The sequence below is a fragment of the Salvelinus sp. IW2-2015 genome, linkage group LG10, assembly GCF_002910315.2.
Source record: "Salvelinus sp. IW2-2015 linkage group LG10, ASM291031v2, whole genome shotgun sequence".
In the NCBI taxonomy this organism is placed as follows: Eukaryota; Metazoa; Chordata; class Actinopteri; order Salmoniformes; family Salmonidae; genus Salvelinus; species Salvelinus sp. IW2-2015.
In genome coordinates this window covers 17,231,168-17,249,053 of record NC_036850.1, presented here as the reverse complement: position 1 = coordinate 17,249,053, position 17,886 = coordinate 17,231,168, and the positions used below count along the sequence as shown (strand labels likewise).

General features: G+C 43.5%; 1 protein-coding gene and 1 long non-coding RNA gene across 2 annotated transcripts in view; one reads left to right on the top strand and one right to left on the bottom strand.

The window, feature by feature from the left end:
- The window catches only part of LOC111969123 (protogenin A-like), a 41,118-nt gene that overhangs the window by 3,870 nt on the left and 19,362 nt on the right, over nt 1–17,886 (bottom strand). The window contains exons 9-18 of the mRNA XM_070445450.1: nt 16,744–17,049; nt 14,686–14,874; nt 4,371–4,466; nt 4,059–4,245; nt 3,714–3,841; nt 2,920–3,090; nt 1,068–1,244; nt 647–770; nt 378–519; nt 134–247 (exon numbers count right to left, since the gene is read on the bottom strand). Coding sequence (XP_070301551.1) covers nt 134–247; nt 378–519; nt 647–770; nt 1,068–1,244; nt 2,920–3,090; nt 3,714–3,841; nt 4,059–4,245; nt 4,371–4,466; nt 14,686–14,874; nt 16,744–17,049 — 1,634 coding nt within the window. The remainder of the gene's footprint in view (nt 1–133; nt 248–377; nt 520–646; nt 771–1,067; nt 1,245–2,919; nt 3,091–3,713; nt 3,842–4,058; nt 4,246–4,370; nt 4,467–14,685; nt 14,875–16,743; nt 17,050–17,886) is intronic.
- Nucleotides 4,475–6,845, top strand: LOC139028324 (uncharacterized). Its single transcript, XR_011480504.1, has 2 exons — nt 4,475–4,643; nt 4,848–6,845. It is a non-coding gene; the product is annotated as an uncharacterized lncRNA (long non-coding RNA).

Below are 17,886 nucleotides of genomic sequence, written 5' to 3'. Positions count from 1 at the left end.
TTAGTAAGAAAGGGTGAACAAAGAAGGGAATTAAAATGGATAAAGGGAGGAATATCTGCTGGTCTCACCTCCGATTATGTTCTATTTAAGTAATGTTATTTTACTTGAACACTTTTGTATTTATCTTTCTTACCTGGCTGTTCTTAGCATTAATTATTTTCTGATTACTGAAGGAAAACCACTTATTTCTCTTCTCAGTGATTGGATAAACTGGTCCGAGGCTATTGATGATCAGATTTGTTCCACCCTGGAAATTAAATGAAATTTGCAGTGCTCTGAATCTGTCTACATTGGTTATTTTCCATGTACTTCGGAGACATAATGCAAGAGGAAYTGTTAGAGGAAAGGAAGGGCGTAACAGAGCCATATCCCCTTACCTTGGCATCAATGAAGTGGTCTGCTCTCATCATTGGCACCATAACATCAGCATTCTCAGCCTGGCCCTCAGAGCCCAGGTGGACCGAAGCAGAGGGGACCTGACCAGCCTCCTGCCTGATGGCTTTAGTAGCTGACGATTTCCTGTCAAACAATCATACAATATTAATATAGAAATAACAGAAGAGGTTCTATGCAAACCAACTAGGCAGTCAGAAAAGTAATCTCATATCAAGTTACAACAACACACTAAATCTGTTAAAAGGGTTACCTGTTTTTGCCTCTGCAGACAAGGATGAAGGCACAGATGATGATGCAGATCAGTGCAATGCAAACCCCCACGATGATCCCTGTCATCGACTTCTGGTCCAGGTGGTAGAAGCCACTAGAGAACACTGCAAGACAGTTGTCACAAGTGATGAGACAYCCATAGGAGACATACACTCCTATCTAGGCTCTGTGTGGGTTCTACATCTCCACACTGTGTATCAAAATCAATACAGCTGGCAATCACCTCCCCTGACATTCACAGAGATGTATTACAGTGTAAATAATTTAGCAGGAGACCAAGGCTGCAGGCCAAGCTATTGAATTTGAATTACATCTAGTAGGTCAAGTGACGACAACAAGAAGAATCGTGTCATGAAAGTCAATGAAAGAAAGACCAAGTATGCACCACATTAGTCACTAACCTGTAGCTGAGCCATGGGAGCGCCTGGGGTTGTGACCGGAGGTGGAGCCATCATTCTGCACGGCCAGTTCCACGGTGTGTGAAAACGGCCCGTCTCCCATATCGTTGGACGCGGACACCTTGACCAGGTAGATGTTCCCCGGCTGTAGGTTCTCCAGTAGAGCCATGGTGATGCTCCCTATCACCGAGAAATATGTCATTAGTGACCGATGTCAACCCATTTGAGCCTCAGCAATAAAAGGACATGGAAATGTGAATATTMTTTTAACACGCTGCAGTGTTGTCATTCACCACGTGGTAATAAATATAGCTGTTCAAATTCATCTCTAAATAAATTAACTGGAGGAAATATGTCAAGCCTGATTTTTTTTGCTCCTCTCCCATTTTCAACTGACCCATGAAGAACAGGGGTTTACAACTCAGTGGGGAAAAAACACATAAAAACCTGAGGCATATGAGGGGATATTTGTGACCAGATTGTCAGGCAAAGYACGGAGGGTCAGGGATCAGAGGGCTCTAACCCCCCCCAATACCACCCAGCTCCCCTGCAGTAACGGTTTGGGCAACAGGGTTGATTTCCAGTGGTGGGGGGCTGGTGCAAGGCAGGATGGCTTTGTGAACAGCCTCAKTTTTGACCCCCTCACCTGTGGCTTAGAAAGGAAAGATCAGATGCCTCACATTTCCTGGAGTCATCTGCTCTCAATTACGCCTATGCTACCCAGAATCTGTGTTTTTACCCAGGAGCTGGACACTCTCGCAGCTGGCCAGTAATACTTACTGCCACACGTCAGGCCTTTGGGTACACAAAACATATGTGTGTGTTGCTATGGCCACATTAACTATATGGTAGTAGTCCATAGTAACTACAGCACTCTTGACCAGTGTGTTTCAGGTTGAATGATTACAATCTTGAGTGATTGAAGTCCTTCACTCACTTAAAAGAGGAGAATGAGAATATTGGACCTAAAGCCACAAAAACAGATCATACCCCCCCCCCGTGCTAAATCAAAGCTCCAAGTATATAATCCATCCTTTGATTGGTAAGACAACAGGAGGGGGTTATCTAAGAACAACCTGAGATCACAAGGACTAGTGACAAATACAGAAATGGATCAGAGGATGAAATTAGAAATTAGTTGATTTCCAATGGCCTGTATTGTGTGAATCTCTCTCTCTCTCTCTCTCTCTCTCTCTCTCTCTCTCTCTCTCTCTCTCTCTCTCTCTCTCNGGAAAGATCAGATGCCTCACATTTCCTGGAGTCATCTGCTCTCAATTACGCCTATGCTACCCAGAATCTGTGTTCTTTACCCAGGAGCTGGACACTCTCACAGCTGGCCAGTATTACTTACTGCCACGCGTCAGGCCTTTGGGTACACAAAACATATGTGTGTGTTGCTATGGCCACATTAACTATATGGTAGTAGTCCATAGTGACTAAAGCTCTCTTGACCAGTATGTTTCAGGTTGAATGATTATAATCTTGAGAAGAATGAGAATATTGGACCTAAAGCCACAAAGACAGATCACACCCCCCCCAGTGCTAAATCAAAGCTCAAAGTATATAATCCATCCTTTGATTGGTAAGACAACAGGAGGGGGTTATCTAAGAACAACCAGAGATCACAAGGACAAATACAGAAATGGACTGGAGGATGAAATTAGTTGATTTTCAATGGCCTGTAAATCAAATCAAATCAAATCAAATTTTATTAGTCACATACACATGGTTAGCAGATGTTAATGCGAGTGTAGCGAAATGCTTGTGCGGTGTGGAGCTGGGGCAGGGCTCTTTGTCTCTGCAGCCCAGTTTAGCCTGCAGCTCATCTCTCTCTCTTTCTCTTTCTTTGGCTCACCTTCTCTCTGCAGCACCTTCCACTCTCCAGCTACCCAGGCCTTCCTGGAAGCGTAGAGGATGGTATAACGTGTCACCGCCAAGTTGGGCTCATCTGGAAGTTTCCATGACACCAGCGCTGTGTCGTCCTCGATCAGAGTCACTTTCACACCTGACGGTGGCAGAGTAGGTGCTGGGGAAGAAAAAATGCCAGTTTTAACCCTGAGGCTAAATCGCTGATGAAGATGTACAACTGCCATAAAAATAAAAAAAATGCTCTTCGTAACTGGTAATGAGTTTTGAGGAATACTGAAAATGTATGCCTGAACCAGGGCCTAGACCAAAGCGACATTTTAATCAGAGAAGGTTCTTTGATATCACTCATAAGGATAACTACATCTCACAAGCTATGGCCCTTGCTTATGATCCCTTTCCCTAGAGATGTGTAGATATGTGTAATAATGCAGTGAGAGTGAGCATATAGACTACTGTGCAGTTCAATGAATTTTTTCCTGTGTGTCTTTTTCTAATCCTTTCAAGAGCAAAACCCCATTAGAGGGAAACTGAGAGCTCATTGGCAAGGCTCTGTCAAGTGGTTGCGCTCTAGTTGTGATTTGTTTGCAGAATGCAGAGCCTTATGGTTACGTGACTGCGAGAGTCCTGGGGAGATAAGCAGACTTAAGACCGGCACAATGATTCCAGTAAGTATTCTATTTCAGTAGGCTAGGAAGTACCATCGGAGCCCAAAAAGGGTGAGAGTATATTTTATTAATCTATACAGCATGTGCTGCTGTATGAAGCCATGTTGGTGCTCACCTTCAGGCAGAGTGCTCTGGTAGACCACAGGGCTCCAGGGGCTGGACAGTTGGTCAAGGTGCAGGCGGACAGCAAACTCATACCTGGTGTTGGGCTCTAAGTCCGGGACCAGGATGTTCTTCTCAGCACTGTAGAGGAGAACCACAATGACAAAAATGGATTTAGAACATATACTGTATATGGAGATTATTAATCAGATCCAATACTTTGGCAATTGACCTGCAAATTCTTAAATCCGTACACAGTGCTACCCTGAGTTATGTGACCATACTAAGCGCCCTCTATCCAGTTAAATGACTATGTGCTATGGGGTATGAAGAGGAAGGTATTATATAGGACACTCACGTCTGCAGGTAGAGTACCAGGGAGGCGTTCTGAAGGCCCACAGGGTTACAGCGGATGGTGTAGTTGACGATCTGGCTGGAGGTGAATGCTGGACGCCCCCAGTGGAGGAACACGGCAGACGAGCTGTTGGCCTTGGCATACACGTGGTGAGGGGGTGGTGGAGGGGGCACCATACGATCACGGACCGCTGATATACACAGAAAAAAAATTATGCTAGAGGTACTCATGCGTCAAAGGATTGATAACTATCATTATAATAACTATCATCTATCATTATAGACAATGGTTGCTTGCATTATGTGAAGAACTTACAGACACATCCAGGGGTGCTGATAGTTTGGTCTGCCTGGTAGCCATCTCCTAAAAAACTGAACGCCAGTAGCTTCACATGGTACTTCTTCCTCGGGTCTAAAAATAACAACATTTACATATCTTTCACTGTAGACCTATGGGTATAGTATACATCATATCATAGACATTCACCTCAAATTGACCAATGTGACCTACAGTGGAAGTGAGTGTGTCTGGCCACTGGGGGGCATTACACTGAACCAGAGGCTGTGTGATCTCACCAACCAGTGGGCTGTGAAAGTGCTGGATCAGAAAGAGCATGGCTGAGAGGTCATTGAGGTTTGGCTGTTGAGCTCTGCGACAGATGCTGAGTGCTGGGAGCCCAGTCCCTAGGTCAGTTCCTGCCCTGCTCAGGGCAATGAGGCACACAATAGAGGAGCTCCTCTATCCATCACTCTGCCTTTTCAGGGAGAATAGGAGAACCCTTCCCCCACCCAGGGCTGCTGGCCAGTGGTCAGTCCTATTCAGTTCCAGGACAGGGGGGTTAAACCACAAGACAATGCCCCCCCTAGGAAAGACAGAGCGGTCAATCACATGGCCAGAGTCAGTGGCCTTYCAGACCCCAGGTAGAACAAACGCTGCTAAGTTAAATGTCCTCTCTGTACCCAACAGGCCACTGATTAAAAAGTTCAGGCCAAACCCTATCCAAATGTTTCACTTCATATCTGCATTGATTGGTTAATTTGTCTCCTAGACTACGATCTCTTGTCATCCTGGAATAACCAGGTTACTGTGCATGACATATTCAGATAAGGAGGATAGGGTTGGAAAGGTAATACTTCATCATATTAATGTGTTATTACCCTGTCTTGTGCGTAACAATAGTATAACTAATTCCAGAAAAATTGGCTGAGCCAGAGTATAGCTGTATTGGGTGAACCGGCTYCAGTGTATTAAAATATCAGTACACAGGCAATTACAGGAAGCTCCTGCTGCAACCATGAGGACCTTGCTGAAATAGCTGAGGATCTATCAAACTAATGACTTACTGCCTCCTAGGAATTCCAAGGTTCTTCAATATTTCAAAGTATGTCACCCATCATTACACACAGAGTAAGCAGAGGAATCTAAACAAATTAGCTTCAATCTGTGAGTGTTAGTTCAATATGTTTATTTTGAAAACACTGGGACATATTGATTTGTATTTCAGTCATCAGTTGTCGAAACAGCACTGAAATACAGTCTAGTCTTGTTAATGGGATTTATCTGTTAATTGAATGATTAGAATATTCCACCCTGAAACCATATAATTGTATGGAATTGATTAGAATGTATACAATTATAATCAATACATGTGTAGTTCTAGTCAGAATTAGGGTAAAACAATATAGCTAATGTTTATGTCTTTATAGTATCTTAGAAACAGACTGTCTGAGCAGAATTCGGTGCTGACCTTGGCTGGGGCCACTGAGAGTACTTCCCAGGGTCTCCCTATCTTGAGGGAGGATGGGGAGTAAATCTCACGGTCCCTAATCTTTGTCGGCTGGGTAGCAGGACAGTGTGTGCATACCTACTGTTTGTGTGCAAATGTGTGTGCGTATGTTAGTGTGAATGTGGGTGCGTATGTTTGTGTGAATGTGTGTGCGTGAGAAGCCAGTATAAAATAAATTGTACAACAGACCAGAGCTCTCCTAAATAAACGTTGCTGACTATTGTAGACTGGCCTCTGTCTGTTTCATTTCAACAAGAACCTTACAAATTCTTGGTAGCAGACCGAGTAGTTCAATTGAAGTTCAGTTTATGAACCTTGAGAACATAATTCTCTTAACAAGTCTAGAGGAAACTGAAGTGCTGCACGGCCTTACATGAGATCTTACCATAGGCCTACGTAAGAGGCTGTGGGATGACACATCATTATCCAACCAAGAGGGGGGGTAAGTGTAGTAGGCTGTATAGAACGCCATCTATGCTTTACAGAATTATACAGCTAGATCGCAGTACTTCATGAGAAGATGTACAGCTACTAATAACATAACTAGTATCAGTGGAATAGTGAGCACCAGTAACCGAAAGTTTGCTGGATCGAATCACCGAGCTGACAAGGTAAAAATCTGTCYTTCTGTCCCTGAGCAAGGCAGTTTACCCACTGTTCCCCGGGATCCGAAGACGTGGATATCGATTAAGGCAGCCCTCCGCACCTCTCTGATTCTGAGGAGTTGGGTTAAATGCGTTAGACACATTTCAGTTGAATACATTCAGTTGTACAACTGACTAGGTATCCCCCTTCCCTTTCGCCATGGAACAGTAATGCAGTGTAGAACATGAACACTAGGTTGTGCTACAGGATACATACGTTGAGAGGAGCACAGGAGTGTGGATACAAACTCAAGTCATGCCTATCCTCAGTTCCAGTCACAGAAGCAGTCATTTATGAGTTCTACGTTACTAACAGTTTCTGTGATKATGTCTCAGAGACAAATAAAAGGTAGTCAGTTAGATCAGGGTTTCCCAAATTTGGACCTGCCCCCCGTTTAGTTTTTTGCTCTAGCACTACACAGTCGTAAATGAGAACTTGTTCTCAACTGGCCTACCTGGTTAAATAAAGGTGAAATAAATGTTTTTAAAACACAGCTGATTCCAACTTAACATCAAGCTTTGATTATTTGAATCAGCTGTGTAGTGCTAGGGCAAAACCAAAACGTGCACCCAGGAGGGGCCCCAGGACCGAGTTTGGGAAACCTTACATTAGATTATCTAAACCCAAGGGTAACCCATGTTGATCATCTGACAAACTGCTAGAGGATCATATTCACTGCATGTGTGTGAAAATATATGTTGTAATGATGAGCAGGCTCTATATCTTCAAAAGAGTTGAACATATCAAAAGGCAATTACAGTCACTGTGAAAAATCCAACCACTTTGTTGAACAACCATTTCATCATGTTTACTATGCTCCAAGAGCTAAAACAACTGTGTTTTTTCTAGGATCAATCGGAGGGCCTTGAGGCTATGGGAGGGTCCAGGGGTGGAGTCAGGGCTATGGGAGGCAGGGGGATGGGCAAGAGGAGAGTCCGAGGGGTGTGGTTTGAGCCACTAAGACCCCTAGCCCTGAGGAGTTTCAATGGAGCCAGCAGGTCAGGCCTAGATAAAACTCAGAAGGAATCTGAGGTCATGGGTGTAGAATACGAGTTGAGCCTCTTTTTTTCTCCCTCAGAATCCTTGCCCTTTCTCCGTTCCCTAAGCCTTAATTGGGAAAGATAAAGAAGTGACTTGCAGGAGGGGAGAAAAAATACTTAAAAGTGTCTTKAATTCTATGTGGTATCCTCTAAAGATTAGATACAACAACTTAGAATTGGATCAAAATATATTACTGATAATATGATTGCATAAAAATATGAACCTTCTCTCTTTATATTTCTACATTATAGATAGGTCAATGACTAGGCTACTGTAGTCACTTGCTACAGAAAACATTTAGTTATGCTAATTAGTTCTTGTTTGTTGAAAACAACGATAGGAAAATAATTGCACATATTTGTGAGGTTCCTATATCTTTACTTTCTCTAGGAAAAGACAATGAATTAGTATACACTAGCATAGCTCTTTTCTGTCCCATGTCCACTCTGGTGTCRACAGTCAGGCTGGCCGGGCTTTGGACAGTCCCAGGGGCTTTTGTTCGGCCCCAATCTCTGAAGAGGAGCAGTCAGGGTCTCACAGTCCCAACCCAGCCCAGCCCCACAGCACAATGGGCCTGCAGTAATTATGCAGGAGAGGGGCTGCGAGAGTGGGCAGGCTTTGACATCTGGGCCATGACCTTTGACATGGAATCTGGGCAAGCTAAATCCTGCCAAAGGAAGGGTTATGGACACTGCTCTTAGGGGGGAGGGTCAAGCAGGGGAACTGAGCAGAAAAGGGGGAAAAAACACCAAGAGACAAAAATAAAAATTCACTTAATAGGTGACGATAAATAGTGCCAATAGGAGGAAATGGTGATGCGAGAGAGCAGAACTCTTCAATGGCCAATTTCATAGCCGATATAATGAAAGCATGATTAGCTTTAGCAAGCTCAATTGTTCAGCTTAACTGCTCTTTGAAACATAGGAGTGACCTAAGGTTATACTATGTTTTCTGTATAAATTCAGAAAATTGAATAAATTCAGAACTTGCAAAAGTTTTCTGTAAGCAATTTAGGAGAAAATATGGAATTTTACTTCATGGAAATGTATTGAAGTGTTAATTAAAAAATCTGTGAGTAATACACATGGTTTGGGTAAGGTTATCAGGGATCTCCATGGTTGAAGATAAGAGGTGTCCACACAAACCTCCCCCTCTGTATGGAGTCAACCATGCTTGCACTAACCGCCACTCACAATAAACCCTGGTCAAAAGGAAATGTGTGTTAGCCCTGGCTCATTCAACAACACCAAATCCCTCACAAAGATAAGATATGCTTCAGTTGCCACATAATAAAGGGCAATAATCCCCCTGTGTGTGGATTCAAGGCCAAATGTTTCTTCTTAGATATCACAAAAACTAACATCAATCAAACTTGTTGTGCCTTACTCACTTTGCTTGAGAAAAGTTCATAACTAATTTCCTCAGAATAATACACAATCTGCCTAACCCTTACTGTCATTGCGTAAAGATGCACCAAAGTGAAGCTGGTTCATTTTCCCYTCATGCCTGTTGGGTTAATCTTGCAAGGCTTTGCTCTCCCCATAAATTATGATGCCAGTTTGTATTTGTGGGGAAATTCTTGAGCTGTTTGTGGTCACCTGATTTTTTACAGCCGTTTTGCAGATCCTGCAGGCCCCTAAGGCTTTGTTCTCCCCTGAGAATGGCCTCCCAGGCCACAGCAAGAAGGGTCTGAGCCAGGGCCATAAATGTCAACTCCCACACTGATCCACAAAGCAGCATATATCATAGGGGGAGCGTATATNTTTGTAATCCGTGATTGACTGTAGACCCTGCCACATACCTCTTGTGTCCGAGCCGTTGAATTGCGACTCTACTTTGTCTCTATACTGACGCTTAGCTTGTTTGATTGCCTTGCGGAGGGAATAGCTACACTGTTTGTATTCAGTGATGTTTCCAGTCACCTTGCCCTGGTTAAAAGCTTTCAGTTTCGCGCTAATGCTGCCATCAATCAAAGCTTGATGATAAGTTGGAATCAGCTGTGTAGTGCTAGAGCAAAAAACAAAACGTGCACCCAAGAGGGGCCCCAAGACCGAGTTTGGGAAACCTTAAATGATATGATCTAAACCATAGGATAACCCATGTTGATTATCTGACAAACTGCTAGAGGATCATATTCACTGCATGTGTGTGAAAATATATGTTGTAATGGTGAGCAGGCTCTATATCTTCAAAAGAGTTGAACAGTTATAAAAGCAATTACAGTCATTGTGAAAAATCCAACCACTTTGTTGAACAACCATCTCGTCATGTTTACTATGCTCCAGAGCTAAAACAACTGTGTTTTTTCTAGGATCGGTCTGAGAGCCTTGAGGCTACGGGAGGGTCCAGGGGGTGGAGTCAGGGCTATGGGAGGCAGGGGGATGAGCAGGAGGAGAGTCCGAGGGGTGTGGTTTGAGCCACTAAGACCCCTAGCCCCGAGGAGTTTCAATGGAGCCAGCAGGTCAGGCCTAGATAAAACACAGAAGGAATCTGAGGTCATGGGTGTGGAATACGAGTTGAGCCTCTTTTTCTCTCTCTCAGAATCCTTGCCCTTTCTCTGTGCCCTAACCCTTAATGGGGAAAGATAAAGAAGTGACTTGCAGGAGGGGAGAAAAACTACTTAAAAGTGTCTTAAAAACTATGTGGTATCCTCTATAGATTAGATACAACAACTTAAAATTGGATCAAAGGAAATATTACTGATCATATGATTGCATAAAAATACGAAGCTTCTCTCTTTATATTTTGACATTATAGATGGGTCAATGACTAGGCTACTGAAGTCATTTGTTACAGAAAATATTTAGTTATGCTAATGAAAATAACTGCACATATTTGTGAGGTTCCTATATCTTTACTTTCTCTAGTAAAAGACAATGAATTAGTGTACACATAGCTCCCTCCTGTCCCTCCTGTCCCATGTCCACAGTCAGGCTGGCCGGCTTTGGACAGTCCCAGGGGCTTTTGTTCGGCCCCAATCTCTGAAGAGGAGCAGTCAGGGTCTCACAGTCCCAACCCAGCCCAGCCCCACAGCACAATGGGCCTGCAGTAATTATGCAGGAGAGGGGCTGCGAGAGTGGGCAGGCTTTGACATCTGGGCCATGACCTTTGACATGGAATCTGGGCAAGCTAAATCCTGCCAAAGGAAGGGTTATGGACACTGCTCTTAGGGGGGAGGGTCAAGCAGGGGAACTGAGCAGAAAAGGGGGAAAAAACACCAAGAGACAAAAATAAAAATTCACTTAATAGGTGACGATAAATAGTGCCAATAGGAGGAAATGGTGATGCGAGAGAGCAGAACTCTTCAATGGCCAATTTCATAGCCGATATAATGAAAGCATGATTAGCTTTAGCAAGCTCAATTGTTCAGCTTAACTGCTCTTTGAAACATAGGAGTGACCTAAGGTTATACTATGTTTTCTGTATAAATTCAGAAAATTGAATAAATTCAGAACTTGCAAAAGTTTTCTGTAAGCAATTTAGGAGAAAATATGGAATTTTACTTCATGGAAATGTATTGAAGTGTTAATTAAAAAATCTGTGAGTAATACACATGGTTTGGGTAAGGTTATCAGGGATCTCCATGGTTGAAGATAAGAGGTGTCCACACAAACCTCCCCCTCTGTATGGAGTCAACCATGCTTGCACTAACCGCCACTCACAATAAACCCTGGTCAAAAGGAAATGTGTGTTAGCCCTGGCTCATTCAACAACACCAAATCCCTCACAAAGATAAGATATGCTTCAGTTGCCACATAATAAAGGGCAATAATCCCCCTGTGTGTYGATTCAAGGCCAAATGTTTCTTCTTAGATATCACAAAAACTAACATCAATCAAACTTGTTGTGCCTTACTCACTTTGCTTGAGAAAAGTTCATAACTAATTTCCTCAGAATAATACACAATCTGCCTAACCCTTACTGTCATTGCGTAAAGATGCACCAAAGTGAAGCTGGTTCATTTTCCCYTCATGCCTGTTGGGTTAATCTTGCAAGGCTTTGCTCTCCCCATAAATTATGATGCCAGTTTGTATTTGTGGGGAAATTCTTGAGCTGTTTGTGGTCACCTGATTTTTTACAGCCGTTTTGCAGATCCTGCAGGCCCCTAAGGCTTTGTTCTCCCCTGAGAATGGCCTCCCAGGCCACAGCAAGAAGGGTCTGAGCCAGGGCCATAAATGTCAACTCCCACACTGATCCACAAAGCAGCATATATCATAGGGGGAGCGTATATCTCCCTCTGAGAGAGAGAGCGAGACACACACACACACAGTTTATTGATGTAGTGGGCTCACTAATACCCATCTATCTTTTATCTGACACCAGGCATGCAATAACTAATGTTTTCACAGAGAAAAGACCACTCCACGATGGGCAAGGTGGCCCCAAGCTATGAGATAAATCTACTACCGTACACACAGTCCTGGTGCCAACAGGTATGGGAGGTATTTCAACCGTGACTATGCCACAGGAAGAATAAACATGAATGGGAGGACCTCAGTATTTCAACACCATGTCATTTATACACTGAGCTACAACCTCTCACATTCCTAACTTAGAGAGCCCTTTCAGTCATGTGGAATGGTCTTAAGAGATCATTTAGTAATAGCCAGAGCAGAGCTGGTCTGTTTCTACTACACATTTAGAACTCAACCATGTTCATGTCTTTTTTCTGTTAGAGAGGTATGTTATTTGTGCACTTTAGAGCAACATTCACTCAATAATACAGTAACGGTTGGCTTGTTGTCTTTACCACATCAAAGCRAAGTGAATTTAGATCCCAGGGATCTGAAATACTTATCAAGTCACTCAGTGAGATTGGTGTTGTTGATAATCCCTGACTGATCGAACACATTCTCTAGGCTGTGTGTGGTTGTGGTTTCCAAACCRGTGTGACTGTCACAAGTGTCCTTGGGTGAAGTAAAGAGTTAAAGTTAAAGCCTCTGTTATTGCATTACTATCAGAGACATTACAGCTTAATCCTTTATCCTGGATAAAATCCAATTAACATTTTAATTGAAGCTCCATTTTGCTCTCTACTTCAGACATGCCATGGAGGGTAAATAATATTATTATGAGAAGTATCCAGAGTGTTTTCTAATAGATAGAACACTTCATCAATTCAATAGTAAGTAGGCTGATTAAAAGTCAGTAAGAAAACAATGTCCTATCGGGCACAATATGTATACCACCGTTTATGCTTGTTATGTGACTGGTTGTTTTCTTGGTTGCAGAGCAGCCACCTCTGCTCATCCGTATAGTTTATTAAGGAACATAAGTCATGGTTTGTCACTCAAACAACAGTGAACAAAATCAATAGGGAAATGCCCTTTCCACTGCTGTTCTGTCCTTGGGAGGTCAAATCAAGACAGGGACTACTCAATTATGGGCAAACATGGACATTAAAGCAGACCAAAATTGATGAGAACACCCAGTTTTAATTAAAATACCCTGTTTGGAGATGTGGGTCACCTCCACTAAAATAAAAAAATACTTAATGTTACACTTCTCGTATTGGTTTATTATCTATGTCACACTAAACTGACCAAAGCATATCTGAAGGGAAAACTGAGTCAAGTCAGTCTTTTTATCTGAAGCTGTTTCTCTGTTTAACACACCACTTACTGAAATCAACGTTGTAAAAATGTGGTGCCATGGGCAGGCACTGAAATCGTACCTAAAACCTATCTGACACTGACAGTAATACGTGACAAATTAAACTGCTGTGTCTCCTCTCCAACAGGAAGTATCTCCCCTGAGGGGGGAAACCTTTGGGAAGATAAATGAGATGCATACTTCTCTTCAACATGTCATACTACAAGTCACATTCCATGGATATGTATTTACAGAAAAGCTCAGCTACCAGTGGTCAYGGGCTGAATTTGGTTGACTCTTGGTCAATTAAGTCTCTTTTCTGGCCCTTAAAGCCTAACACAATGAAAGCCTTTGATGTGAATGCTCCTCCAAACGCTCTGATCACAGCAGTCATAAAACACACCATAAATCTGCTCCACAAGAACAGCTTCCCTCTCCTCTAAAGACAGCCCTGGAATACACCTCTGCTAGCTATTCTATGAAACAGGCACATTTGAGGTCATTAAACTGTTTCAATGAGAAACTAATGAAAAACCAAGGCATAGTAAGTGTGTTTTTGTGATATCTATCTATATCACATTACTACAACTTGTTTGTCCACTATGTTCATTATTCCAGGAGGAAAATGTGGTTCATGGGGAAAAGGAGAATGTACACAAAAAGCCAGACTTCTTATGTTCTTTCTCTTATCTCTCCAATAGGTTTTACCTCAAGCTTGATAAAAATACTCTATTTTGAAAAATAATTATCCATTCAAAACAACATATATTTCATAAAGTACAGCACTTTAAAACCTACTCAACAATATAGCCTTGTGTTATTCTAAACAACAGCTGGTGGCAAATAGGAGGAAGTTTCAGCAGTCATAATTATCACCCCTATCACAGTAAGACCCCTCCATGACAAAACACATACTGTAGCAAGAAAACAAAAAGGTAAAAGGGGACACATACTGTATTTACCCCCCCCTTCCCCCCTATGCTTTCTAATCCTGGTCTAGTACCAGAGCTTCCTGATTCAAAATTCAGCTGCTGGCCACCTGGCCGTCCTCCTCTGGCCACAGATGGTCAGTTGTCCACTGCAGTAGTGTGGGACTCCCTTTCCTTCCACACTCTCCAACTTGGCAAAATGAATTTGACCCAGAGGKCAGAGAACCAGCATATGCCCCCAACACCCCTTCCTCAGTCCCAGCTAGCAGCTATTTCTAAATCTGTTGGGGGGACATACATTGGAAACCAGGCCAGGGCCGTAAGGTCATGGGGGGTTGGCTTCTTTCTGGACCTATGGACATGAGCCCCCACAACTCACATGAAAATACTTTGTCCTTGCCAAACTAATGGGCTTTTCTGATCCTAAAAAGACCTTAAACATGCCTGGTGAGGACACAGAAAATGTTTTTTAAGAGCATCTTTGATCCAAATCCAATTTAAGGAGGACTTTCATTGTGTAACCATGCATTGACTAGAACATATTCTTAATCTTGCAATTGAAATCCAAAATCAAGACAAATGTCATCAGCAACAATGTGAGATCATAGGGCGGGTGTACTATGTGGAGTCTACTCACCCAGGCCTCCAATGGTGTGCCTGTTGTCCTGGACACGCAGCTGGATGGGGGAACTCTCAGCCTGGCTCTCCTCGTGGTAGAACAGCCTGTAGCCCTGGACGCTGACAGAGTTTCCTGGTGCCAGCTGCCAGCGCACTATGATGGTGGTGCAGTTCAGAGGCTCCAACTGTAGCTCAGGGGCCAGAGGCACTGTGAGGAGACACAAAGAGAGATAGATCTGTGGTTAGAGTCACTGTGGGGAGACACGAAGAGAGAGAGATCTGTGGTTAGAGTCACTGTGAGGAGACGCAAAGAGAGAGAGATCTGTGGTTAGAGTCACTGTGAGGAGACGCAAAGAGAGAGAGAGAGAGAGATCTGTGGTTAGAGTCACTGTGGGGAGACGCAAAGAGAGAGAGATCTGTGATTAGAGTCCCTTTGGGGAGACACAAAGAGAGATCTGTGGTTAGAGTCACAGTAAACATCTGAGTATTTATTTAATGTAATTGTTCTGTGAAGAGATGGCAGCTCTGCTTCTAGCTACTAAGCAACTTTGCAGTATTTTTTMGTGTGTGTGTGTTATTTCTTATCACAAGCATTTCACTACACCTGCAATAACACCTGCTAAATATGTGTATGTGACCAATACAATTAGATTTATTGAGTACAGTTCTGAGGATGTAAGMTTCAAACAGAATCTCTCTTTTTAAATGTCATGTGTACTACTTATATACAGAGTTCAACCTGCATGACTATTCATTTTTATTCAGATGTCTTTATTTTAACCAGCTCATCTGAAATAGTACCAAGTCAAGGGAGTATATGAAACCAACCCACACCCAACCCCCGCTACCCGATCAGGCCTTCTTTACCTTAAGTCCAATGGCCAGGCCACACCAATGTGCTCATAAAGGTCAATTTGCTTCATATTCAGATACCATTGAGAGCTTTGCTACTATTGACAGTCCACAACTATTTATAAAGAAAGGTTAGCTAGTCCTTAACAAATTAAGGACTTGTTCAGGCACACATTTGTTTGGGATACCCAAATTATTAAGAGTAAACCATTTAATATGGCAGAAACATGCTTATTTAGATTTCCCAGAAATAATTTGCTGGACAAATAGGGGCAAAGTCACCAAAAAGCATTGTATTGCAAGAGATGCAGGGTGGCAGGCTGGGAGCAAGTTGACTCTGTAGCTTGTCTTGTTCCTTGAAAACAAGAATGCTCTCCACCCAGCTGCTCACTGGCTTTATCTGATGGAAATAACCGGCTCCCAGCCTGCAGCCCCCAACCAGAGGCACATCCATACCATGCCCCCGCCTAACACACAGCCAGGCACAAACACACACTAGCAGAGATGAGTCAGGTGCTCAGTTCTACTGACAGAATGCCTATTCAGCCGACATGATCCTGGCTGAATTGTAGAAAAGATCCTGTTTGTTTCCAAAGGTACAGAGAGAGAGAGAGAGGGCAGCAGCCCCCTCCCCCACTCCTAAGGCTCAGATGGAGCTCTAAACAGAACTATTCTTCCTCCCACCCAGAGGCCTGGGTCCCTCTCTTTTATGACCCATGACTGAAGCCATTCCGATGTTACTGACAGAGAGGGCCAAAGGTCATGGAGTAACAAACGCAATGCCTTAACAAGATTATTAGAGAGGACGCTCTTCTCATGGCTCTCTCTCTCACACACTTAGCAGAGGACTGGGAAGAAGAAAGGTTTAGAGATAATCCAGCACCTTCGCTCCTATATTGACTATGTGTAGAGGGAAGTGTGCGCTCACTGTGCGCCTGCAAGGCATGATGGTTTTACTGTGCATGATAAGTCAGTGCAGGAAGTAAGGCCTTACATGTTTATTTATGTGAGGTGGCAGGCTGGTAGCTCCACAAATCTAAGGTTGAAATTGCAGTTCATCAAAGATGTTATGGCTTACTTATGTCTTTTGACTTTGATTGATTAGAAGTCATACAGTTGTAATCATATCTGTACAAACATCATATGTGCACGCAGAAACCTAGCATTGGACCATCAAGGAGCAGCCAATAACTCATCGCTACTACTGAGGAGCATGTGTAAGTACCTTTGGCGCTGGACGCCTTAGGGTTGCGGTGGGAGGTCCAGGCTGACTGTTCCCCCCAGCCCACGCTAGTGGCTGCAGCGATGCGGAGGAGGTAGATGGTGTCGGGCTGCAGGCCCTCCAGCAGATACTGGGTTTTCTCCCCAGGAAGCTCCAGCTGAGTGATGGCCTGGTCGGCACTGGTACGATAGGACAAGCGGTAGGCCGACACCCGGCCTCGGCTTAGCTTGGCTGCAAGGGGCTGCCAGGACACCTGGATGTCTGTGGGGCTGCGGCTGGTGAGGCTGAGCTCTGGGGCACGCAGGGGCACTGTGGAGAGGGAGACAGAGTGGTCATGTAGAGGCTTATACAGTCACCAACTTGTTCATTACTGTGTTACTGTCTCTGGTTTCTGTCTATATTTATGGTTGTTTTGTATCGTGTTTTGTTGGGGACCAAAGGAAGAGCTGCGATTGCTAAAGTAACAGCTAGCTACTGAGACTATAATGAACAAACCCAGAGATACAAATCAGCTCACTGTGCGTCACACTCAGTCATACTGGAAAATCAATTCAGTAAGTCTGCAAGTGTACACAATTAATAGATGTGATCTGATTTAGACTGGTATGCAATCATGTGACCGATGTTCCCTTAGTCAAGGACAATAGACCAGTTATTTTCTGTGGAATATGTAAGAAATGTAATTTTCCTTGATCATAAGTGGTAGTCACGGTAAGTGGTAGTCACAGAAACATTTCATGGGGTGGTGTGAACTGTGAAGGGCCCTTGTGGGGAGTTAGATTATAGTAGAGAGGGTCATTCCTGATCTCTAAAAATCAGCCTGACTAATGTTTAACCAGCCGAGTGGTCCACCATCTAATCCTTCCTTATTAGACTCCTCTATTCCTCTGGCGCACCTCTTAGAGACGACCCCAATTAGACAGCCAGGGGTCAGCCCCACTAGATTCATTACAGGACCTACAGTACTGCACACTCTCTACAGCCTATTCATTACAGTTTAAACACACTGGAAAACATCCTCTGAGTCCTCCATTAGAGTGATAGAAGACCTTACACAATGACTACAGGATCAATATGAAGCATTCTCTTTACTATTCATCTGGGGGTGTTTTTATTCATCCTGGGGTGACAGTTATGGCTGCACAT